Source organism: Poecile atricapillus, chromosome 1 (assembly GCF_030490865.1).
Source record: "Poecile atricapillus isolate bPoeAtr1 chromosome 1, bPoeAtr1.hap1, whole genome shotgun sequence".
Lineage (NCBI taxonomy): Eukaryota > Metazoa > Chordata > Aves > Passeriformes > Paridae > Poecile > Poecile atricapillus.
The window spans coordinates 159,772,035-159,797,315 of NC_081249.1; the positions used below are offsets into that span (position 1 = coordinate 159,772,035).

At 43.6% G+C, this 25,281-nt stretch overlaps 1 protein-coding gene and 1 long non-coding RNA gene across 3 annotated transcripts in view; one reads left to right on the forward strand and one right to left on the reverse strand.

Annotated features, from left to right (window-relative positions):
• Window positions 1–44: 44 nt before the first annotated feature.
• On the reverse strand, window positions 45–9,216 carry LOC131574926 (uncharacterized). The gene is made up of 4 exons (XR_009276620.1): window positions 9,087–9,216; window positions 8,302–8,414; window positions 4,889–5,049; window positions 45–465 (listed from the first exon to the last, which is right to left on the reverse strand). It is a non-coding gene; the product is annotated as an uncharacterized LOC131574926 (long non-coding RNA).
• Window positions 9,049–25,281, forward strand: part of ADCK1 (aarF domain containing kinase 1) — a 74,989-nt gene continuing 58,756 nt past the window's right edge. The window contains exons 1-3 of one of the 2 annotated variants that reach the window (XM_058829786.1): window positions 9,049–9,153; window positions 11,929–12,066; window positions 17,558–17,641. In XM_058829786.1, coding sequence (XP_058685769.1) covers window positions 11,941–12,066; window positions 17,558–17,641 — 210 coding nt within the window. In that variant the 5' untranslated portion in view covers window positions 9,049–9,153; window positions 11,929–11,940. Of the gene's footprint in view, window positions 9,154–11,916; window positions 12,067–17,557; window positions 17,642–25,281 lie in introns of those variants that run through there. The other variant, XM_058829785.1, reaches the window with a different exon arrangement.

Genomic DNA, 25,281 nt, shown 5'->3' on the forward strand with positions numbered 1-25,281 from the left:
ATGTCCAAATAAAAAGCAGAAAATGTAGAGCAAATGGATTGGAATAAAGTTTATTCTGATACCCGCTGCTTAGAAATTGTTGAACTGGGACATGGAAGTGAAGAAGAGAGACTTAAAGTGGTGTGAACATATTGATTTTAAATAGAAAGCTTCTGCATTAAAGAGGAGTTGTGCTGTCTACATTAAATGGGCATCCATATGTTACATAGGAGTTTTTTAAATCGAATCAAGAGATGCACTCTTTAGAGAATAATTAAAATTTAGAAGATGGAAAAATACTTCTCAAGGAGTTGTAACACATGGGAACTAGGTGGAGCTTTACATAGGAAAGTCACTATTTGAGTTAAAGTGGCAATACACAGCACCATATATAGCCAAAAACATTATTAATTAGTAGCTGTTATTGTTACAGCGTATTTAATGAATCAAAGGCAGAAGAGTCCCACCGAACCAGACACGGTTCATCTAGAAAAGAAACAGAAGACAGGGAAGAAAAGGGTAGAATGACTAAAGAAACAAACATCTCTATCAGAGATTAAAAAATTATACCATAAGAGGCAGGAATATGATATGGCAGAGTAACTGTCTTGCACTCCTCTAGTCATTTTGTCTGCCTTATCATCTCCTGATCTGAAAGGTGAACTACTCATGCAGGCTAAATTAATCTGCTACAACTTCTAGGACAGGGTAGATTTGGAGGAAGGCGAGGGCAATCCTGTGCAGTCTCTCTATGCCCAAACTCGTCATCTCCCGTGGGAATCAGCTTTTGGCTTAACGTTGTGGTGACAGCAGCTCTGTCACCACCTCTATGAATGACAAATACTTTCCCTTCTCTCTGAGATAGCTGGTGTCTTATGAGCACTTCAGACAAAGCTAAAGATACAAGACTTTGTCACCTACCATTTATCAATAATTTTCCTAAGCAAAACTCATGTGTCATCCCTTCTACCCATTTCTGTCACTCATTTAGTGACAGTATTGCTGTTGTCATATCTGGCAATATTGCCACCAGATTCAGGAGCCTTCTTTCCCCTCTTTGCCAAGGCTTCTGTGCCCAGCTGTTATACTAGTCTCAGTGAAAAAATAATGTTTTATCCCTCCTACTTTGACATTTCTCCTTCTTCCTTTGCTGTGGAGCATTAATTAATACTGTATGGGGGGAATGCACCACCACACCATTACTTTTATCTTCTGCTTCTGATGATGTTTTGATTAAAGAATTAGCACTGTGCAATGCTTGAAGAGGTATTCCACTAGGGTCAGGAAGTGGCTGGCCTCCCAAAATACAAAGGAATCATCAGCAGAGGATCAATGCTGACAAAGTATTTCTGAGGAAGTTACAGAGGAAGGGACACACCATGATTTATACTAGTCACCGTTTTCATCAGCTTGTTATCAATATGAAATTGCTATTCATAAAGTCTGTATGTTTCCAAAGGATTGGCAAAATGTTCAGGGATATTGAGAGGAGAGTCATACAGTGTGAGCTAGATGACTTGGTAAGTAGAATCCATTTAAATGAGCTGTGTTTCAACATCACATTGTGCAAAATTATATATCTTAATATTTCTTATATTATATATAAGAAATGTGGTGTTAAGTACAGGCTGTGCTGGGAACCAGTGACTCTGAAAAGGACTCATGAGGGCTATGAGAGACAAGCAGCTTAGAAGAAATTTCTTGTGCTATGAAGTAACAGAAAGACTCATGCAGGCCATGGATGTAGAAGTAGGGATATGGTGATCTCTAGAGGGACTCTTGTCCTGGTCTTCAAGTTTCTAAAACAATGCTGGAAGCTAGAAGAGGGTTAAAAGACTACAAAGGTATTATAAGGTTATCATTAATTGGAAGTATAAGGGAAATACAATAAGTAAATTTGTTTTGTGGTGAAGTTTAAGAGGTAAATGTTACTATTTCCAGATTAGAATGAGGTTAACTCCATTCATCTGTCCTTTGACAATTACATTACCAGAAAAAATTACCTGAGTGAGCAAATGAAAACACTTAGTATATTTTGTTCATTAAAAAAAATTGAGAGGAGATTTGATCATCTTGTATATGTATCTGCACAAATTAGAAATGCAAGCTATTAAGCCACTCCTTAATCTCATACAGGAAGGTGAAACAACCAGACCAATGGCTGGAAGTGGAAATTAGGAAAATTCAAATGAGAAGTTAGGTTAAAATATTTAACAATGAGAGCAATTAACCTTTGAAAAACTGTCGGAGGTGCTCACTTTCCTACCCCTTGTTATCTTCTAATCAAAGATGAAATCTGGGAAGAGACAGTTTCATTATTACCAGATCTGCTTTAGGCAAGCTTGAGCGACCAGGGCCCATACAGGACCAGTCAGATTAAACTTATTGTCCCACAATCACAGAGGTACAAGAAAAGTTAATATTCCCTTCTGAATTGATGATCTCTGTGCATCTTCATGTATCTCAGACGTTTTCTGAACCAGACCTGGTAACTGTTCAAATGGCAGAGCTATACTCTGCTCTACTCTGCGCCGGTGCGGTCTCACCTTGTGCCCTGTGCACAGTTTTGGGCACCACAACGTAAGAAGGACATAAAGCTACTGAAGAATGTCCAAAGTAGGGTAATGAGGATAGAGAAGGGCCTTGAGGGGAAGCCTTTTGAGGAGTAGCTGTGGTCCCTTGGTCTGTTCAACCTGGAGGAGACTGAGGGGAAACCTCATTGCAGTTACAACTTCCTTGTGAGGGGAAGAGGAGGGGCAGACACTGATCGCTTTTCTGGGGTAACCAGTGTCAGGACCTGAGGGAATGGCCTGAAGCTGAGTCAGAGGAGGTTTAGGTTGGGTATTAGAGAAAGGTTCTTCATCCAGAGGGTGCCTGGGCACTGGAACAGGCTCCCCAGGGAAATGGTCACACCAGCACCAAACCTCACAGAGCTCAAGAAGCATCAGGACAATGCTCTCAGGCACATGCTGTGATTCTTGGGGTGTCCTGTGCAGGGCCAAGTGTTGGACTCAATGATCCTGATGGGTCCTGATAGCTTATTCTGTGCTTCTCTCAAAAGAAACATTAGGCAAGGAATGGTTCTGAGAATCTGAAACTTATTTTCCCCAAGTATAAATCTCTCTCTAAGACAAAAAGGATTAATTACTTTCTGTTTTTATCAGGATATTTTTTGACAATATCTTTCTGGACAATAAAGATATCAGGTTTTCACATGCATCTCTATACACAAAATGATTGTGCTAAAATGATCCTTGGTATGGTAAGAACTCTGTGGAGTTGTTGGCATGGCTGGGAGTAAGGACATTTTTAGTTTGATGAGAACATCATAGCTGCTTTTAAGAACATATTTCTGATGCATTCTGAGGGGTCTTTTGGGGTAGATTTAAGCTGTTAAATCCTCTGCACCTTTTTTTATCTACTTCAACACTTTTCACATTTGCAAATCCAGAATTAAATGGTTCATGAAATATCTTGTAACAAATTAAGATGATGATACAAAGGAATGGAATAAGCTATTGTTAATATCAGATATCTGTATGCCTACCAGTTGCTGCACATACTTGGATAAAAATGATCAAAATAAAAGAATTTTCTTAACTCAAGGGATAAATTATGGACAGGTAAGATGCTAAACAGTGAAAGAGAAGCGATTTAACTAGATGGAAAGGTTCAACCACATCAGCAATCCCTGATTCACATTCCCTTAGGGGTTACAGACAACACTCCAAAGGAATAATTATAGCTGGGAAGAAAAGATCACAAGGTTTACTAGTGCTTTTGTAAAAAAATCTTTAAATTCTTCTAGCCATGTCTGTGTTCTCTGGAACGACTGAAATGAAGACTGGTTTAATTTCTGTTTTTTGTTGCATATTGTAAAAAAGCAAACTTTCTTGGGCAAAAATGTTCTCATGTAATTCTGTAAAAACCACAGACTCTGGGGGTGTTTTGCAAAGGTCTTGGAAGCATTCAACTTCCAGGTGATAAGATCATTTCACACAGGACATGTTGGCCCACTGACACTTCCCAACAACCTGCAAGAAGAAATGGAGTGCCCTTTAGGCACCAATAGCTTTAGGAAATAAAGTAAGGGGAATTTTTTTGCCAGCAGAAATTATGAGAGAGAGGTATGGAGGTGGCATGCAATTGTCTAAACTGATGCCACACCACAAGGCTGAGCAAAGGCCTTGAAGGAACAAAATAGTGGTGGAAGTGGATTTTGCTGCTCATGTAAAGCCCTGCTCTCCAAGGAGCACATCACTTTCTATTGTCACATTCAGATTTTGGTGACTACTGAGTCACAGGGACTGAATGACCTTGGGCAATGGGCATGTTTTTGTCAAGAGATTTTATCCAAATATTGGCTCTGTACAGTGTGATTGGTAAGAAGATGCTGTTTTAAGATTTTATGGCCTCCTGAGTCAGCTCTGAACTTTCTATTGCTGATATAAAGGCAAAACCTGCCAATATCCATTTAAGTTCGACCAAGAATGGGGTGGGTTTGACCTATCAGAAGACCTGTGTTGCAGGCTGGGTCCTGGCAGGCCTGTCTGTGTTATCTTCTGGAATTACCTCCAGATAGGAGGTTGTTGTATTTCCTATCTTTCATGTTGCTTTGCACGTCTGTCAACTATTATACAGAGATTTTTTTAATATTTCATCTGATGACCTGACCAAATAAGAAAAGAACCAGAAAATATTTGAGAAGCACAGATCTCTAGCAGTAGAGATCCCACCGGCCACATCTTTAACTTGTATGACTTAGCATTTCTACAGTGATTTTTAGAGTTGAACTTGTTTATAGCTGCAGAAGATAGATCTGCCTCAATATTTGTGTTGCTGACCATCCACAGGATGGAGACCAGAAGAGTCAGGGTCAAGGTATTCTGGTAACAATTTCTCACCATACCTTTTCATATCTCCTCTAAGATGCTCCTCTGGGTCCACAAAATCACCTGCTCTCTAGGACTGTTTTGTTCTCTTTTCCCATGCCTCCTCTCCATATACGAGGAGTATCTAGTAGAAATGAGCCTTTGTGGATATCTTGCCATGTTCTTCATCAAAGTGAATCTGAAAAAGACATTGATTCTCTCTAGGGAGGGCTGATGCTGACCTTCTGTCCTCTCTTCAGGCAGTCTGGCTGCTCTGCTGCTTGGGACAGAGAAGCTGAGTCTTTGGGTTTGCATTTGCATTTCATGAGATTCACACCTGGGATGCAAATGTCTTCAACAGGAATGAAAAGGAAACGCTTTTCACTTTTTGCAGTTTGTCTTTCACAGCAATTTGGGGTAATCTGAGATTTAATTTATTCACCAGCTGAAAAGGGAAGGGAAATCAAGCCAGCATCTTTCTTTCAAGCCAGGATTTTTCTTGCATAGCCCCGTGCAGGCGTACACAAAAGAGCTCTGATCACTCTAACTAGGTGCTTGTTCTAATTATAGAAAGATTTAGCGTTGGTTACATAATTGCCCACTGCACATCAGCACATGGCATTGTTATGTTACAAAAGCCTCTTTTTTTATTCCTCTCTGCAGCAGACCCAGTGTCAGCCTGTTTAACAGCAAGCTGCAAGGAACAAAATAATTCTGAAGAAACCTTCCACAGCTTTCCCAGGAGAGGCCAGCAAAAATCAGATGCTGACCTGCTCCCTGTGCTGGGAGCATTGCCAACATGTGGGATCTAGCTGTTGAAGCAGGGGATTGATAGCCCGGGCAGCAGTCTTTTAAGCATCCCGGGTAGAAGCAGTGGGCTGTGGTCAGGAATTGGTGGTTGTGCTGAGGTTAGAGTCACCATTTTTAATTTTTATATTCAATAGCACAGTAGCTTTAAATGGACACCCCACTATTATTCCCACTGTCAGCCTGAGTCACGGAGGTTGTCAATTTGCAAACACAAAAATCTATCACAAAATTTACATATGCTTTAGTAGAACAGTGGTCCTTTTCCCTGTATTTTTAAGCTTTTTAAATTATGTGATTCAGAGTTGTTACTCCATGTTCAATCTGTATTTATTTCTCTCATTTCCTCAGCAGTATGTCAGGTTCACATCTCCCTAACTTTTTATTTTCTTCTTTTTTTCCCTCCAAACCGTGAAGCTTCCTTCCAACAAATAGTCCTTCCTACATAATTTGTAATGGTCCAAGACTAAGCTGCAATGCTTCACTGCCCTGCATCCGTTCAAAAGCTCTCATCTGTCCTAGAAGGGAAATTTACAGGATTGCAGCCAGTTTAGCCATCATATGGCTGATGCAGCAACTGGCCATGTGGGCCCTGTATCTTCAGAGTGCTAGTAGGGTAATCACCCTTATCTCTGCCCTTCATAATTTGTAGCTGCTTTGTTTCTTAGAGATAATATTTAGCAGGAAGCCCTCACTGTGCAGGCATTGGCATTAAGGTCTGCCGCAGAGTACAAGTGAGGAAAACAAAAATTAAGCCAGACAGAAACAAAAGGGATACTGTGGCAGCTTGATTCTGTCTGAAAGGCACATGCCAACCAGTGCTGCTCTATCACTCTCCTCCTCAGCTGGACAGGGAGAGACAATAACAAAAGCCTCATGGGTTGAGATAAAGACAGGGAGAGATCATTCACTAATTACTGTCAGGGGCAAAACATGGGGACTGGGGAAAATGAAATTAATTTATTTTTAATTTATTACCAATCAGATCAGAGTAGGATAGTGACAAATAACCCCAAATTTTTAAAAAAACACCTTCCCCAACTCTTCCTTCTTCCTGGGCTCAGCTTCACTCCCTATTTTCTCTATTTCACCTCCATCAGAAAAACAGGGTGACAGGGAATGGAGTCTGTAGTCAGTTCATCACACATGAATGTATGTTGCTGTTCCTTCTATCACAGGAATAGAAATCACACTCTTCCCCTGCTCCATTGTGGGGTGCCTCCCCTGAAGAGTTCTCCGCAAACTTCTCTAATGTGAGTCATTCCCATTACCTCCAGTTCCTCATTAACTTCCCCAGCATGACCCCTCCACAGGGTCACAAGTCCTGCTAGCAAATCTGCTCCAGTGTGGGCTCCTCTTTTCTCATAGGTCCATAGGTCCTGGCAGGTCCTGCTCTAGACGGTCAGCAGCATCTACTTGCTGCAGGTGGATATCTGATACACCATGGCCATCCATGGGCTGCACGGGCGCAGCTGCCTTATCATGGTCTTCACCACAGGCTGCAGGGGAATCTCATTTCTGGCACCTGGAGTATTATGACCCTGAGATTAGTTCAGCTGGTTAGAGATTGGTGCTAATAACACTGGGGTTGCAGGATGGATCCCCAGTGTGGGCCATTCACTGAAGAGTTGGGACTTGATGTTTCTCCTAGGTGCCTTAGGATATTCTGTGATCTGAAAATAGCCACCTTCTCTGCTTCTCCTTCTCCATTGACCTTGGTGTCTGCAAGAGCTGTCTCACATATATCCATTCATTTCTTCTCTGACAGCAATTACTTCTGCACAATAACTTTTTTCTCTTCTTCATTATGCTATCGCAGAGGTGTTACCACGGTCACTGACAGGCTTGGCCTTGGCCATGGTGGGTCTGTCTTGGAGCCATCCGGTGCTAGCCCTGTCAGACATGGGGGACGCTTCCGCCAGCTTTCACAAAAGCCACCCTGCAGCTCCCCTGCCCCCCACTAACAAAATGCTGTGACACAAATCCAATACAGGTGTCCATCAAATGTTCCCAATATTATGTTGATCTTTTAGGAAAATATTTAACACACCATTGTCCCCCAGCCAGGGAGAAGGTAGTTAAATTTCCTTCACAGCACTTTTCCACAGGGGTTTGGATGAAAAACCTATTCATCCAGGAAGAGAGACTTGATATCAGGATGTTTTCTTGAGTGCAATATCCTACTCTCCTGAGCTAGTAGATGGGGACAGGGGGCAGAATAGCCCCCCTGTAATCCAGGAGGAAGCAGTTAGTGACCTGTTGAGCCACTTAGATGCTGACAAGTCTATGGGACTGGATGGGGTCCATCCTAGAGTGATGAGGGAGCTGGCAGACAAGCTTGTGTGAAGCTGCTCTCCAACATTTACCATCAGTCCTGGCTCCCCAGGGAGGTCCCTTATGACTCAAGGTAACCCAATGTGAACCCATCTTTAAGAAGGGCTAAAAGGAGGATCTGGGAAACTACAGGCCTGTCAGCCGGACCTTGGTGCCTGGCAAGTTTATGGAACAGATCATCTGGAGTAAAATCACACTTCACCTACAGGATGCCCAAGCAATCAGACCCAGCCAGCATGGATGTTGGAGAGGCAGGCCCTGGTCCGGGATCTGCCTGGTGTATGAGGGGAAGGCTGTGGATGTTGTCTACCCGGACTAGTGAAGTCTCTGGAGCACAGATCCTATGAGGAGTGGCTGAGGGAGCTGGGGGTGTTTAGCCTGGAGAGGAGGAGGATCCGGGGAGACATCACTCTCTACTACCACCTGAAAGGAAGTTGTAGCCAGGTGAGGGTTGGCACTTTCTCCCAGGCAACCAGCAATAGCACAGGAGGACACAAGCTGTGGAAGGGGAGGTTTGGGTTGGACACTAGGAAGTTCTTCACAGAAAGGGTGATTAAACATTGGAATAGAATGATTAAATATTGGAATGGGCTGACTGGGGAGGTTGTGGAATCGCTATCCCTGGCGGTGTTTAAGAAAAGACTGTATGTGACACTTAGTACTGTGGCCTAATTGACAAGGTAATGTTAGGTCATAGACAGGACTCAATGATCCTAAAGGTCTTTTCCAACCTAGTTGATTGGGTGAAATAGGATGTGAAATTTATAGGATGTGAATTTTTTTTAAGAGTGCAGAAGATGGGTTTTCTGAGAGCCCCACCGACAAAGTGGGACTGCGTTACCCTGCAATTACCGAACGAGGGGAGGTAGGAAGCCTTTAATCCGGGGTGCGAGCTGCTCACTTCCCCGCAGCAAGGCGTCAGCGCAGCCCCGGAGCCGTCGAGGTGCAGCGTTCCACCCCCCCGGCCTCCCCCCACTAGTCCCCTGTGGGTTCGTCCAAGGGCCGCCCCTTGCAGTCCCACCGCTCCCCCGCCCCTCCGGGCGGCCGCGACCAGAGACTACATTTCCCGGCGTGCCGTGCGAGCCAGGGCCGTACCGTGTACGAGGTGGAGGGGGGGAGCGGCGAGGGGCGCGCGTGAGTTGAAGTGCCGGCGAGCCGGTCGGTAAGTGCCGCTCCGAGCGCCGCCGGAGCGCCCGGGCCTTCCCACCCTCACGGCCGCCACGGCGACTCCGGGCCCAGGCAGCGAATGCCGGCCGCAGCTGCGGCTCCGGCGGCGGGGACCCAGTTGTGCAGGGCTCGGCGCGACCGGGGCTGCTCTGGGAGACCCGGCCTGGCCTGAAGCAGGACTGAGAGCAGGCGGCGCCGGCCCCTTGTGTCCTTCAAGGGCGGATCTCGGGCGCGGCGGCGGACTCGGGCCCTGGGTCCTCACTGTGCTCGCGGCGGTCAGCGGTAGCCGCCGCTCGCCGAGCCTGGGCAGGTGGCGGTGGGGTCACCTTTGGGGCTCTGACAGGGAACCGGCACCGTCCCGGCTGCCCCTGGTGGGAACAGGAGAAGCCTAGCTGTAACGCGAGGGACGCTTAGGTGTGCCAAGTTGTGTAAAAGTCAAAAAAGCCACCTCACTTAGGTGAAAATAGAGCTGGAGGTGATCTATCAACGCGGGGCTTAATATCGAGAGGCTATGACATCCCAAGGCTTGTTTGACAGCTGACAGGGCCCTTAAGATATCCCTAGGGGTGTCGTAAAGGCTCATTTACATGGAAAAGACTTCTCTATACCTTATGCAAAACATTGAAATACGATTTACTTCAGACAATTCTATTTCTGTACCTTATATTGGAAGGGTTTTAATTATTCCCTTTTTATTGCTTCAACATGTTAAGCATGAAAGTAGGAACTTTCTTGCTGAAGAATTCAGATTGCTGCCTGTTTTATTTGCTACCTAAAGTTCCCATCTTCTGTTCGTGACGTACAGCTGGCGGGTATGGCAATAGATGTGATGTAACAAACTGCAGATTATAGCTTCAGGTAGGAATAAGGCGCAAGAACAGATGGACCTGCATCCTGCTTTCAATAAAATGTTCTTTTAGTAATTGAGAAAGTGAAGGAAAAAATAATGAAAAAGAGAGGCATATTTTCTGTTAAGAAAATGTCACTGCACCTTTCACTTTTCAATAAATGAAATTTTACAGAAATGTACAAGGAGCACAAATTATTTAATTAAAACACTTTGCAAAAAATGACTTTTGAAGGTGACAGAGGATACAAGAGATCTCTCTACAAAAAAGATTGGTTCTGTTGGAAGAAACCCCAAAATTTCTGGAATTACAGTGAGGCAAGAGAAGGAGGGCGACTTTTTTTGTGTGAAGTGTGTGTACATTTGGCTGCAGTCAAGAGCCCAGTTTTATTTTCTGTCGAGTTTGATCATAGATTCAAAGGAGTCCTGGTCAGCCAGCTACCCATTCTGACAGGAGAAAGAGCTGGGTTGCTGCAGGCAGCTGTGACAGGCACTGACGGAATATGTCTCAGCTTTTCTGCCTCACAATTACCTAGGGTTTGTAAGGAAATAAAAGGAAATAATAAAGTTTAGCTAAGGTTCATGTACAGAGGTCTCTTGTGTTATATTAGCTTGCTTTGCTGATTGTGTTCTTGTGAACTGTTTTTGAAAGACTTGACCTGTGTCACTGCATGTGTTTTTTGATTACAAGGCTTCTGAGAGAAAAGGCACAAGCAAACTGAGCCTGCTAAAACTTCACAATGAGAAGTAGGCAAGTTTCTCAGTCAAGTCTAGGATGGGAGGATTGGGAGGCTCCACCTTGATGGGGTAAGAGCCTGCACTGTGTGGAGGGTGCTCTTGAGAGCTTGCAGTGAAGTGACAATACCTTTTGATTTGTGTAGAAGCAGAAGGAATGGTCAATCATACCTTCTGCCCAATACCAGCCATAGGGAAAGGAAAGAAAAATGTACCTAACTCATTATTTTTTTTTCATATCTGAGTCCTCTACAGTGACATAAAGAAATGGAAAATAGATATATTAACATGTAATGAGTTACATGTTTATGCTACTTTACATACCACAAACAATGAATGTAGTGATCCAAAGTGCTTAGTGTGGGAGATGTGTTCATTCCCCACCCTTGTCTCACAGAAAAAAAAGTGATTGAGAAGTATCTCACCCCAGGCCTGTGTTGGGACTGTGACAGAGCTAGGAATAGGCTGTAGATTCCTGCACAAGACTGTTCTGCCAGTACATTCCCTGTCTGACACTTGAATGTGATGGTAACAGTGAGAAAACCAATCTCTCTTGGTCACTCTGAGCAGGTCTCCCATCCCCTGTGGTTGTCTGGCACAGACTGCTGGAGTGGCATACAACCTCCAGGGGTGCATTGCCTTTTCCTAGACCACTCTTCATCAATGTGGAACTTAAAGAACTAGCCTGGCAGAGTTTCTATCAAGCTTTGGGTGTTCTTGATGTTGCAAGAGCTCTTTCTAAACCCTGTTTTTTCATATCTTCTGTTGTCCCCTTAAAATCTGCCTATGCTGTGATATCTTCAGAAATTTGTGTTGAAGTGCCTGTTGATAGGATCAGAATTGACTTTTGGTGATCTCAGGCTTACTTCTGTCTGTCCACCTGTTGTATCTATCTCCTTGAAAAGCCTTTGGGATCCTGAACAAATATTCTGTTGCACATATGCAAGGTCTAACAGTGAGTTACTTCTGGATTTGTGGCCAGTAGACACTGTTGAGTTAGGAATAGCAATGAGCAACTTGCCCTCGGTTGCTGTGTGATTGCTTGAGCTCTTGGCTGAGGGCAGTGCTAGCAATGTGTCATTAGGAAAGGAGCAATTAAAACTTGGATTGTCAGGTCCTCTGGGGCTGTAGGCATCAGATCACTAAGTCCTGATCAGATGTTACAGTTGCTGTTTTATGTCTTGGCAGGGTTCATCAGTCATGGCACTAAGGGCCTTGAAATTTGCCTCATTGACAGCAGCTGCTTCTGGCATCTATCTGTATGGAAACAAGTTCCTGGATCCTAATGATTTTGGAGTTGTTCGTGTGGGCCGAGCCATTGCCACAGTAAGTTCTATCGCAGCAGTGTGCAGGAAGATTGCTAGATGGATAAGGGAATTGAAGTTCACAAAAACTTGGGGTTTTCTCCATTTCCTGTCTGTATTTTCAGTTGGCAGCTGGCTTAGGAAGTGCAAATGTCTGTGAGGAGCTCTTCAAGTTTTTGATACATGAGGAGAAAGGAGGTGAAAGCATGTAAGGAATACAGCTGTTGTTTGCACATTTTGGAAAGAGAAAAATGAAGATACTGCACTTCAGAGAGCTGTCTCTGTTTCTCTGGATAGGGTGGGACCTTCAGAGCAAGGTCTCACTTTGGGCCCACATTTTCATCAGCCACCCTTCAAGGTCAGTTGCCCAGGTGCAGTGTCCTGCTCCTTTTTAAGAGTGACTTAGTTCAAACCCTCCTCTCCTCATATGCCATTTTCACATTCTAAGTATCCCGGTTGTATTGATAAACTAGGGTAACCATTGTCCTATGGCCCTTGGTATGAGATTTCAGGAGAGAAGGACTGGTGTTTTGAGGATAATTCTCAAAGCAAGAGTAAAGTCAGGATTGGTGATTACATACTTCTGAGATTGGAGTGGTTTCCAGATGTGTAAAATGAATGCTGTATCTGCCTGGCATCACTGATATTTCTCAGAAAACTGGGATTGGAGACTGCTGCCTTCTCCTTGACGATCACTGATGAATCCATGAGCAGCCAGGAACATGGAGAACAGAGACTCTGGAGGGGGTATCAGTCTCCCTGTACCTCACTTGCATTATACATCTGTCACTTCAGGCCACAATCTCCATCATTTATAGACCCCCAGTGGTAAGCAGCTGTCTATCTGCATTTTCTGTGACTTCTAAGCACTTCGTTAATGAGTTTTACAAGGAGTCAGCTCCTGAGGGCAGATGCAATGAGAAACAAGCTCTGTGGGTTGGCTCAGGTGCTGTGTGCATGCAGCATCATAAACTGTTGGGAAGAATGAATGATTATTTTGAAAGGGTGAAGGCAGAAATACAAACTGTAATCTTTCCTTCTTACTTAACAAGTGCTAAGCTTTGTGCTCTGTCCCTGATGGTAAGGTGGTGCTGCCTGGTGGCAAGGAGCAGCTCTTTCCCTTTTAAAGCACAGGAAATTGAGGCATGGAGAGGGAATCCAGCTTGTTGCTGGAGGAGAATCTGTTATTCAGGGTGTTTGGGTTCTCCAGTGTGTCCTTGAGTTCTGCTTGCTTGGCTAGTGTTTCTCAGTCTTTCTTAAGCTACTGTTTTTGTGGTAATTGACTATTTAAGATAAAAATAAGTGAGAAGTTCCAGTGATGAGGCTGTACAGTTGGTCTGTTTTGAGTGATGGTGAGAGATTACCTTCCTGAAGAATAGGAAGTAGGGGAAAGGAAATATTCTTTGCTTTAGCTGGTGGCAAATCACAGACATGCCTGACTTTCATGTTCTCTGCCTTCAGGGAGGTCACAAGTCATTGGCTGTATAGCGCTTCACTGGTCCTGCTCTTAAATGCATTAGAGGGTTCTGCACTCATAGCTGCAAGCAGTGACCCCAAAACCAAGTTACCAGTGTTCTGTAAGGGATGGCAGCATGTGTTTAAATCTGTGTGTATACTTTTAAAAAATAATGTTCTGTCTCTTTCTGAATTCTCTGTTTCCTTTGGTATGTATGACTGCATGTATTTGAGTTGCTTCTGAGAGATTCTTTAGTCTTGCTGCACCAGTGACCTGTGCCTTCCCTGCTCATTGTTGAACAGTCAGAAGTCAGCTCTCATCTGAAGACAGGCAGCCAGAACTGCTGTCACTCTTTAGCCATGGACCAGGTGAAGCCAATAGAGCAGATGTTTACTTTTAAGAAGCTCAGCTTTGGGTTTATTCTTTTTGCAAATTTTTGCAAATGAGAGATAAATCTCTGTAGCAAACAAATGTTATTGGATATTGGTGTCATCTACATGTACCTAAGTATCTGTCCTTCAATCTAGTCCTGCCCTGGATTCTTATCTGGATGCTTGATTCTGTTATTGAACCATAACCAGGCAAAAGCAGACTGTAATGAAGAGTCGTCTTAACAGCTTATAAGTTCAACAGCAGCAGACACAAAACTTTAAGATGAGTTACAGTGGGGCAAACAAAACAAGACAAAAAAGAAGCCTGAGGACAAGAACACATGAGGATCAAGGAACCTGAAGTACAACTGTGAGACTCTGGACAGATTTAATCTGAGTTTGATAAGAGAGATTTGACTCTGGTTGTATTTTGAACATGTTGATTCAGTAGCTCTTTGCAGACTCCATAAGAAACTTGATGAAGCTCACTAGCAGAAAATTTATTTTTAATGCTCTGTTTAGGGAACTGGCTTTTATGTATGGGTAGACAGCTATTCAGGGGGAACATTGTGCCACAGCTTGGTAAGATCTGAGGATAGGTTTAGGAGCAGTGGAAGAGTGTATGTGCAGTGTTGAGTTTTCATTGATACCAAGTGGGACATTTAACACTGGGCAGGATGCAAGCTCAGTGAAAGTAATCTGGCATTTGTAAAGGAACGGATTGGTTGATTTTGTTTATCTTTTTTTAACTCCGAGCTTCAGCCTTATGCTGTAACATGAATGACAGCACTAGTCTTGGATGAGAATGAAGTCAGTGGCGTGGGCAGCATCACGCTGCAAAGCGTTTCTGTATTCTGTATTTCTAAATTAGAAACCTGGCAGAGCCGTTGTGCATTTGCTGTATTCTTTTGAGAGTATATGAGTTGTTTTCGTTATGTGGAAGGAACATTCTGTGCAGTAGCTAGACACTGGGAGGGATTTGGCAATGTCAGAGTTGCCTATCAGGATCATCATAATATTAATTTAGTGTTTAAGATTATAGTGTAATTAGCAACCGCTTAATTAATTCCCTCTTCCTCTGTAATACAGGCCAATCTGTTAGCTGCTTCTTTTTCAGTTGGAGGTGATAATTACCCTTGTGGACCAGAGATAAAATAAGAACCAACTCAAGCCTTCATGCAAGACTGATTTGAACCTCCCTCCACTTCAAAGTTGTTCTTTGAGGTTGTGAAGATGCTTTGAAAAATTTTTCTTCTGAATGGTCTCTGCAGCCCCTTCTGTCTGTCAGAAATCCTGTCCGTGATTCCAATTTAGATGTCATGATTTGCTAATGCGAGTGGGACTCGTGAGAGGTTTGTTTGATCTCAGAGTGCAAAAAGGACACAAAGGGATTTCAGTTTAAATCATAACAACAATAATGTACCTTTATTTTAGTGCCAACTACAAGGATTATGCGATAGAGGAGAGAGAGAGAGAGAGAGAGAGGGAGAGATAAGGAAAACAAAGTAAAGAAAGATAGAAGAGGTTATAGCTACCAACAGATGAGACGGGGTTGCTGAGGTCTTTTTCTGTGGGAGATCTGGCCAAAATTATCTTAGTCTTATGTAATTCTTCCCCAAAGTTACCTTGTTTCCAATGTGCTAATAAGCACCCCAAAGGAGAAGTACCTGGTATGGGAGCATCGCAGGCCAAAACCCTTCTCCATGTTGCAACTACAATACACCAAAAGCCGAACCTGCGATGCTTTCGCAGTCGTCTTACGGACGGCGCCTAGGCATTAACAAGAGGAATTCCTTTAGCCCAACCACGAGCAGCTTTCGCTGCGTCCAACTGGCAGGCACCCAAACCAAAATAAAGCACCTTACCTTTCTCTCCCAGGGACATTCTGAGCAGCGGATACGGTCGCAGCCGGATGGGCTCCCCAAGAATCCCTCAGTGCTGGCTGGAGCACGATCGGGTTGCGAGCGAGCTCAGCAGCACTCACAAGGTCCCATCTGGGTCGCCAAAATGTTAGCATTCAGGAACACACATAATCACGGAATGATGATATGAAGGTGCTTTATTGAAGAGCTCTGGGTGTCAGGGGTACACATACCCAAATCTGACCCGATTTGGTTTTGAGTTGAACATGTTTTATACTCTACTGTTATACAACTTACATATTAATTATTAAACTTACATTGTTCTATTGTAAGCATTGTTTTTACCTGAGCATGGATTTCTCGTGATCCCCCCTAGCCCTCTAACATTGTTCCTCATGTTCTTTAAACTATAATTATATCTAATCACATCTAACAATTGTATCATTTATCATATACTGACTACACAGGTACAGTTTGACCTGATCTTTAGCAAGCACAAGGCCTAACATTTCTCAGGGCCTACTTTTCCCAGGGCTTTCCAAACCTAACTTTCTTTCTAAGTCTCTGAATTTTCTAAGATTTTAGAACCTTTTACTATCATGCAGTTCCTGAGTTGACCAGGGGCAAGAGAACCTGAAAATCCAGAAAAAAAATTTGATGTGTTCACTTTACAATTTGGAAAAAAGAAAACATAAGAATCCTAACCTCCAGAAGGAGGGAGTGTGTTTGTTTGTTACTGATTCCCATCTTGGTCCACTCTTGGATGCATTTCTGAGTTTTTGACTCTTTCCCTATTTTCAGTTTTGCTGGCTTTGTCTCAAACCAGGTTTGCTCTCCTTGCTTCCCTGGCTTTCCTGATACATTGACTGTACTTTGTGCCTTTCCTGGGCATGTTTATGGTGTAAAGTGGGATTGGTATCTGGAGTGCCAGAATGGAATACTACCCCTTCAGTAGGGGGATTTGAGGAAAACTGACTTTCAGTGGGAGTTATGCAAATGGTTCTTCATGAAAAGGATCTTGAAGTTCAAATGGCACATTAGTGGACAGGCTAGTTGTATGTTCCCTTCTCTCCCTCCAAACATGACCTGTAGATTTCTCTCCCATTCACTGATGTTCTGACTGTGGAAAGAGAGGAACTTTAGTGATAGGAATTTTGAAATACCCCAGATCTATTTTCAGAAATCATTAAGGCACTTAAGAATATAATTCCATTGTCCATGGCAATGTCTAGCAGGCTTGAGCTGGATCCCATATTCTAGTTTTGTAATTGGATATTTGACCCTTTGACTCCATAGTTCTTTGTGCAGTTGAACATCCCCAAAAGTATCACTGCTTGTGCTAATCTGAGTTTGTCTTCAATCACTCTGTTCCCTGCTGAGCCTCTACCCAGAGCAAGCTGGTTAGGCAGTTTGGAGCTATGAAGTGGGATAACTGATGGGTCACAAAAAGAGTCTGAATGGCCTCTGTTACTAGCAGCAGACCTTATTGTGGAAGCCCCAGATGGCTGACCGAAGATGGGAGTCTGCTGTGCAAGGTGCTGTACAGAGATTAGGAAAATGCTTTGAGCGTCTCAAATAGCAGATAGTATAGGAGTGTCAAGTTTTGCTTACGTAAAGTGACATATCAATGAGGTCTCTGCACTTCTTTTTATAAGTGTTCATTGAAATTAAAATGTTTTCATTTACTTTATTAATGAGCCTGTTGTTCAGGCTTCACTGTGGAGCCTGAACTTTGAAGTCTAAGATACATGCATTCTCTTTAACAGAAGTCTTACTGTTTTGATAACTGTAGAGCTTGCTCAGCATTTCTGGTTTCATTTGCAGACGGCAGTTATCACCTATGACTACCTGACCTCTCTTCGGAGTGTCCCATATGGATCAGAGGAGTATGAGTTCCTCAAGTCACAGGTAGGTAATAGCCCTGAGCTGCATTCCTCAGAAACTGCAAGACACAGATGTGTTGCTGTAATGCTATCAGCTTAGTAATTCAATATGCTTTCTACCAGATTGTTAACAGCAGTATTAGATAACAGCCCCATATTAGATCAGAATCTTGCAGGACTTGCGTTGCCCAATGAAGAAGGTCCTTTGTCAAAAGTAGCCATATGCATCCATTGCTCACTTAAGACCAGCAGAGACTCCTTGGTGTATGCATTTGGCTCTGCTGCCCAGACTGGTTGTGTGGCAGTCAGCTGCTGAGAGTGGCCTGGCAGTACTTTCTTATTCTGCATATTGTTTGGTAATGGCCATAACATAAAGGCCGACTGATTTAAGTAAAAGCAGTGTCTTGGAAAGGAAATAATAGAGATGTATCAGACTTGCAGATCTCTGAGGAAATGAGAATTGTGCAAAGAAGTGTACATCTCATTGCGAAACACACTGTTGTGTTTTGATATCAGTAATTAACAATAATAGCAAAAACATTTCTAGTAGGAAGGAAGACAAGCACCCCTACTACTCCTCTCAAGTCTTCTCCTGCATCTTTCATTCCAGCCTACAGCCCTATAGTTCACTGAGCTGTGAATGACACATGGTTTTAATTGAGTGTTTGTGATATATGTTAGCCAGAGTTCCTCTGCTATTCCAGTTCAAGGCCTCTTTGGAGTGGGAAGTACAGCTTGTGCCAAATTAGGCCAGTCTGCATAGTGTGTTTGATTGAAGTAAGGTCTTCAGCCTCTTTTTTCTTCTTGGTGCATGTAGGATCTAGGCCACTGGTGTGGTTGGTTATAATGCATGGAGTGGGGTTCTCCAGGGATTCTCAGACTGGAACGACTGTAAAGCTGGAAACAGCCTTGAGTAAGGTAGAAATCAGTGACATTGGACTCCAGCATGCTTCAGTATTCCTCTGGCAGAAAATCCACATCATCAGTATGGTCTTAGTGTATCTGGAATGGTTTGCAGCATGGCTTCCTTGGACTTGTTCTCATCCTCTGTTGTCTAAAGATACAAAGCTGTTCTAATGTAGCTCCCCGTCCCAAGTGAGTGGCACTTATGCCCTGGCATAAACTGGAGATAGGTGTGTTGGAGTCTGGAGCTTCACTGTCCATCCGTCCACATCTCTGCCCTGGACCTTTGAAACCTGGTTTGCAAAAGGGCTGCATGTAGCTTCCTTAAGCGACACCCAAGTTGTGGAGTTATCAGTACTGTGGACAGCTTATCACTTGGCAGAATTTGCAGCAGCTGTTGCAAATTCCTCATCTTTTGCTGTGTATCTGCATGGTTTCATTAACCTCTGTTATGCGGGTTTTGATGATTTGTCAATCCATGCCCCAGGCAGACAGAAAGGGCCCTGTTTGCTAGCATTGCACAGAGCTGTGGCCTCCCTGCTTGGCAGCCAGGACTAGCTGCCAGGACTAGTCAGCCCCTGCATGTGGCAGAGCCAGTGGCAAGCACAGCATGCCAGCATGGCCAGCAATAGCCTTCAGGTGAATAAAGAGGCATGAGCTTGGAGATAGGAGGAAGCCAGCACAGGCATAGCATGAGTTGGTGAAACTCATTGACCAGTGGAGGCCAGTCCTGCTGTTGACAGGTGTTACAGAGTGCAACCACTAAGCCTGACAGGAACAGCACTTGTGGGTTCTTCAGCAACATCCTTGTAGAGCCTGTGCTAGTGAAGCATCAGTTTGGCATGGGAGATACTTTTGATCTGGGCAATTGTACACCAAACTGTTTATCTCAGTGCAGTTTTAAGTGGATGGCAACCAAGTGTTTACCACCTTACAGCTCTTTTTTGTTGTTTTCGTACTAGCTCAGAATGACTTGTAAGAAGTTACCCCATGGGAGCTGGTACTTAAGATTTGTCACTGGATAGGGCCTAGAGGATGTGAATGCCCCACCCAAATAACTGTTTTAACAATACTTATCCAGATGTTGCTTCTACTAGCTTCTGTCTTGGATAGATCTCTAGTACTCTAAGCCCTTCACTGTACTCTCTCTGTCCTTCTAATGAGGCCAGCTTAACCTGCTTTTCATATACTGAAAGTTTGCAATTTTCTTTTAAGCATGTGCATGAATTAGCTGCTGATTTCCAGATGCTGTGCCTAGAAGAGAGACTGTGAGGCAGGGTGTATATGTATGTGTGGGTGTGGGTGTGTGAGATTTGGTGACCATGGGACTGCTGATAGTGCCAAAAGGTCTGAATCCGGTTTTTGTGCCTCTGTCTCCAGTACTGGGGTGGAGGTGCATATATGCCTGTGATGTGCTTGCAGCTGGGAGTGGAAAAACTTTTTCCTGTGGATCTCTTCTTGGTACTCAGCATACTGGTGATGCTACTCCAGTGCAAATAATGCTTAACTTGTTCTCTGTGAATTCCCAGTGAGACATTAAACTGGGGTCTCTAAATTACCCATGGCCTTGCATGAGAGATGGGAAGGTTCAGTGGCAGCACCAGTCCCTGAGCCTACTGGGGCCAAGCAGGGACATAGTCATTAGGAAACAATTAAATGCAAAGCAGATTAAGAAGGAAATGGGTTCCCCAGGGACTTTTAGCCAGGTTCCCGCTTAGCTCCAAGGAATTATCTTCAATTTTACTATATATTTCTGTCCCTTATGAACCCCTTTTGATGCTAATACTCTAAGCCCCTCCGTTCCTCAGTTCCCAGCACTTTTTTATGGCCAGCAGATGGGAAGTGTTTTACTACTTTCCATTAGGTGGCAAGCAGTAGATGGGAATTCACTGTGTGTCCTGAGGTTAGTTTGCCTCTCCCTGGATCTCCTGTCAACTAGGAGATACGAAACCCACTTGCCAGATGGCACACATCACTGTCCTGCAGCAACAGCTATTTTTCATTCCTGCCCCTGCCTGAGGCAGAGATGAACCTGCTTATGTGCTCAGGTTTTATGTCCTTCCCAGTGGTTGCTTCATTTCACCATGGATGGCTCAACCACATTGAAAACTCAATCTTTCTCCTAAGCTAGGGGTCCTTTCCTGGTGTGTGGGCCTTTTTCCTGCATATGATGGTACTGCCAGTGTACTGATATCAAGGGCACTGGTAGCCATGGCTCCAAGACATCGTATATCTGGAGGTCTAGTGTCAGGAGGTATGACCTTTCTTCATTTCATGTCTGTTTCATTAAATGATTCTGGACATCTTTGCACATATAAGCTTGGGCATTTCTTTTCATTTCTATTCCTACTGGCACTGGACCAGAGGAGGAAGGAGGGCAGCCTGCTCAGTGCCATTTCCTTACCTGTTGTTTTCTCAACAAAACATTTTATTCTGTAGAAGGCTGCATTTCTCTGACATTCTTCTGCCTCAGTGAATGTTGGCCGTTCGCAATGTATGTCTCCTCAGGACCAAGTCAGCTTACCATGTGACATTTCCAGAGAGGTGTTCCTCTCAGTGTAGGATCTGGATGTCTTGGCTGACACTCCTTTATTGCTGGCATCAATTTCTGTTGATCCTGCTGTCAGTCAGGAGGTGTGTCACAACATGCAGTTTGTTTAAGGGCTATTATCAATGGAATTCTGAGTTGTCAATGTAGTAGTTGCAATGGGTCAATTGTCTTGCAGATTTTGGCACAAGTGGTCACAGTTGAAAATCTTGAGCAGAACATCTTCTTGTTGTTTTCCTCTGTTGGACAAAAGGTTACTGCTGTGAGGGTTGTTTTTTTTTTTTTGTAATGAAGAGGAGACAGCAAGGAGAAAAAAGGATCTGTGGGCAAGGTATCTCAGAAGACAGTGGGAATCCATTCTTGAATTAACTTCATTGGCTACAAAATTGCTTTGTCAGGGACAAGCCATTTGGGGAGATTAATTAAAAGTCCTCCTTTTGAGAGCAGAATGAGGATGTTCTCCTCATTCAAACTTACGGTTATTGGGCTGTCAGTACCTGGGCAAATATTTGGAAAGTGTAACCTTGTGCCATCATTATGCAGAATACAATTTCTTGCTCCTTGGAGGTTCTTCCTGGCTCGCTATGTTTACTTCTCACAGTGGAGTAGGTATTTTCAAATTGAGTTTTGTCTCACAGTGAAGTGGCACAGTTGAAGGATCTTGGAAAGAAGAGAAATGAATGTACGTGTGTGTGTATTTTCAAAAATAATCTACAGTTTCTGGGTAGTTCAGACCAATGAAAAAGCCTGTGTCTTTGAACATCCTTTGAGATTCAGTGACACTGTGTGCCTTAAATATTAAGTGATGTCCTAAAATAGTTTCTTCCTGATGGAAGTGGACTGCATCTGCAGAGACAAGTCCTCAGGAACTCTCCATGGTATTCCTTCAAAAAAGCAACTGTGAATGGGGATTTTGGGCTGTTCTCCACCACAGCCAGTGTACACAGTGGTGGGTCTACTTGTACTTCAGCCTCTGGTGAACTGAGAAGCAAATGAACTTTCCTATGAGACACGAAATAGCCATTAGATGGCAGTGACTTTCTGTCACCAAGCTAAATGGGAACCAGTGATAGAGAGGTGAAGAGCTTCAGAGCCATCCACGGTCCCTGAGCTGGTCATGTTTGGTTGCCCTATTATGTGTTCCCTGGGATATCTCTTCATCTAAAAGGCATGGTCAACACTAATGCAATCTAAAAAAGCTCTCAGGGCCAGCTGGTGGCTTGATGACTCTACATTTGAGCACTGCTGTCTAGCAAACTTCCTGCCAACACATAAAGAGTGAAAGCTTTGCACTGAAAACATAACAAGCTGTAAAATAAATCTTATAATTATATAAGACACTTCCTTTTCCTCCTTGTGCTTTCTGGAGTGGTGTCAGCTGAATGCTCTGGCCATAGCATCTCTTGGTTTTAATTTTGTGGCATTAAAAAGGTCCATTTTTTGTGGGATCTGTGCCTATGAAACTAGATGTTCTTCAGTCATCTGCAGTGATTTATTTAGAAAAATGGCCCATCTACTGTGACATTTTTGAAGGAGGAAGAAGGAGAAAAGTGAAGGTAAGGAGGCAGTGCCTCATCTATTGCATGTTTTTTCCTGGCTGTGCAGGCTTGTCCATGAAGTGCTTTGCTCCAGGAGCGTAAGTGTGAATTGTGCACTCGGCTTGCCTGAGCCGTCTCTCTCAGCCTCCCAGTAGGAGTGGCACAGTATGCCTGGGGAGCATTTAGCTCTGTCTCCTCCAGGTGGGGCTATCCCTTTTCATTTGAATCCCTGAGGATGTCATCACATTGCTTCCATAGAGCTGTTGAAGAGGTACATAGTAGCCAGAGTACTATCTGAAGAACATCTCTGGTAGAGTGGGGAAACCATTAGGAAGCTCTGGGAGGATGCTGGCTGCAAGGAGCTTGCACCATAAGAAACATAAAAGGAACAAATGAGAAGTGGAGAAATAGTCAGGTTTTATTTAGTGTTTGACTATGCCTTGGGTCCCAGTGTGACATGAACACTCAGCAGTGTGAAGTCAAGAGATAGGACAAGAGATGGTATCTTCTCTGAAAAGCTCATGGTCATGGTTGATTTGCCTAGATTTTCACCTAGATGTGAGTAGTGCAAATACACGCAAACATGGGATTTCTCAGAGGCTGAAGGTCTGTGTAAAGAGGGAAGAAGACAAAAAGCAGAAATTACTTAGGGTGCCACTGTAAGTAACTTAATGCTGATCCCATTGACGTTGGATCAGGCCCTGATTAGGGTTGTTTTCTTAGTGAAGGACTGTGTCACCTTGAACTACTGACCAGTTTGTGTGGTTCACAGAACACAGAAACAGATTATTCTGAGTTGGAAAGGACCCACAAGGATCATTGAGTCCAACTTTTAAGGGAATGGCCCATATGGTTGTTGGAGGTGACCTCTAAAATCAGTAGAGCTGACAGATAGCCAGTACTTAATCCATTCTAAGAACAGGAAGACAGCTAGCTTGAGAGGAAAAATAATGTTATCTGAGGCTAGGAAAAATAGATACCTAAAAGGTTCATTTTGGGATAGAGACATATACTTGCAACGTCAAAGTGGACTTCTGAAATGTTGTTTTGTTTGCCCTTTGAGTCCTCAGCAAGACCCATATTGTGGATTCTGTTCTCTTTTCTAAAGTTCTTGTAGTTAGCTTGCAGTGAAACTATCTTGAAATACTTCAAATTAGGAGTACAAATTAGATGTAAAACCAGGGGTGAAGAGAATAGCAGAGGCATGCAGAGGCTATTTCATGTATCAGTCCAGGCTGGAATTTCAGAGCGGGACTAAATATTGTAGATTTGCTCTGCTAAAGCAGTGACCTTATCACATTCTCCCCGAAGTGGATCTGATAAAAGAGCGTGCTGGAGGGCAGCTCACAAGTACCTTACCTGTCAAGCAAGTGTCTTCATTTAGCCAGTTAAAGTCAGTGGTGAGGGAATTGTGGTGGTGGGTGGTGTCTTGCAAACCCTCCTCTGGACTTGTTTGCAATGTGGGAGGCATCTTAGTGGGTTCCAGACAAATCCTTTTGACATATGTGGGGGCTACGTTGTTTGCAAACTTGAGGGAAAGGTGTCTCTGAAAGGAACTGCTGTATTCTTCCATCTGGTGTCCCAGGGCCAGGCAGGACTCTGTCAGGCTTGGGGAAGCCCTGTGGACTAGGAAAAAGGGAAGTTGTTTCTCTTGAACTAGAGTAGCTGATGATTTAGTTCTAGGAATAAACCAAAAAGTATCATTCAGTGTCAGATTTTAAAGCTACCCCTTGCTATATTTACTAGTGTTCAGGTGCCCTGCCTAGAAATGTGAATTTTTGTACATTAGGGGAGGTAGACACGTGTCAGTTTGTTCAGGGAGGAGTCCTTGTAGTAAAGTAGCCATTTTCTGAACAGAGTCAAAGGTTCAAAGATTTATTTGGAGGAGTTAATCGAAGATGGTAATCACATTCACTGCTACACTAGTTAGAATTACTTTTAGTCCTGTAGGACTGGCTTGGGGTGTCTTTATTTTTGTTGGGTTGCTAACTTGTATCTTTTTTGGTTTGAAAGTTCTGTCTCAGTGGTTGCAAGTTCTGCTGATGGTGCGCCATTCAGAGCAGCTTGCTGCTCCTTCCTCTGCAGTAGCATCATTTTGGCAGGTCTGACACCAGTAACAACTTATTTTTGTCAGTGTACTGAGCCGATGTGACATGGAAGAGGGTCACAGCCAGCAGATAAACAACGGTCATCTTTATAAAGCCTCCACTCTGTTCCGAGACCCACTTTAACAAAGAATTTGCATGTGAGCTTACACATGTATGAACCTGCCCAATATTTTATGAAATGCTTTCTGCCAAGCCAGAATCCATTTACTATGTTGCTAGTTTTGCTGAATTTAGAGGTAATTTCACTGAAAAGGTCACTAGCAGAATTGCTTTTCAAAAAAAAAACAAAACCCATCTCTTAAAACGTCTTTACTGCCTGTGCAGTCTTTGTTTGAAAATGTACTCATTTTGAGTTGCCTGTGAACTCTGTAACTGTGCAGCCTGTTTGTTATTGTAGGGCTTTTCTGAACACAAGTTGTTTTTTACAGAACTGCTGAAGGGCAGCAGGCTTTGTTTATCATAGGACTGTTGTGTGAAGAGAAGTAGGGAGGAAGATAAGCTTTTCTCCCTCTGGCCCTTTCCTTTACATTCACAGTCAGGCAGCAAAGCCGGGCATTTCCAGAGCTCA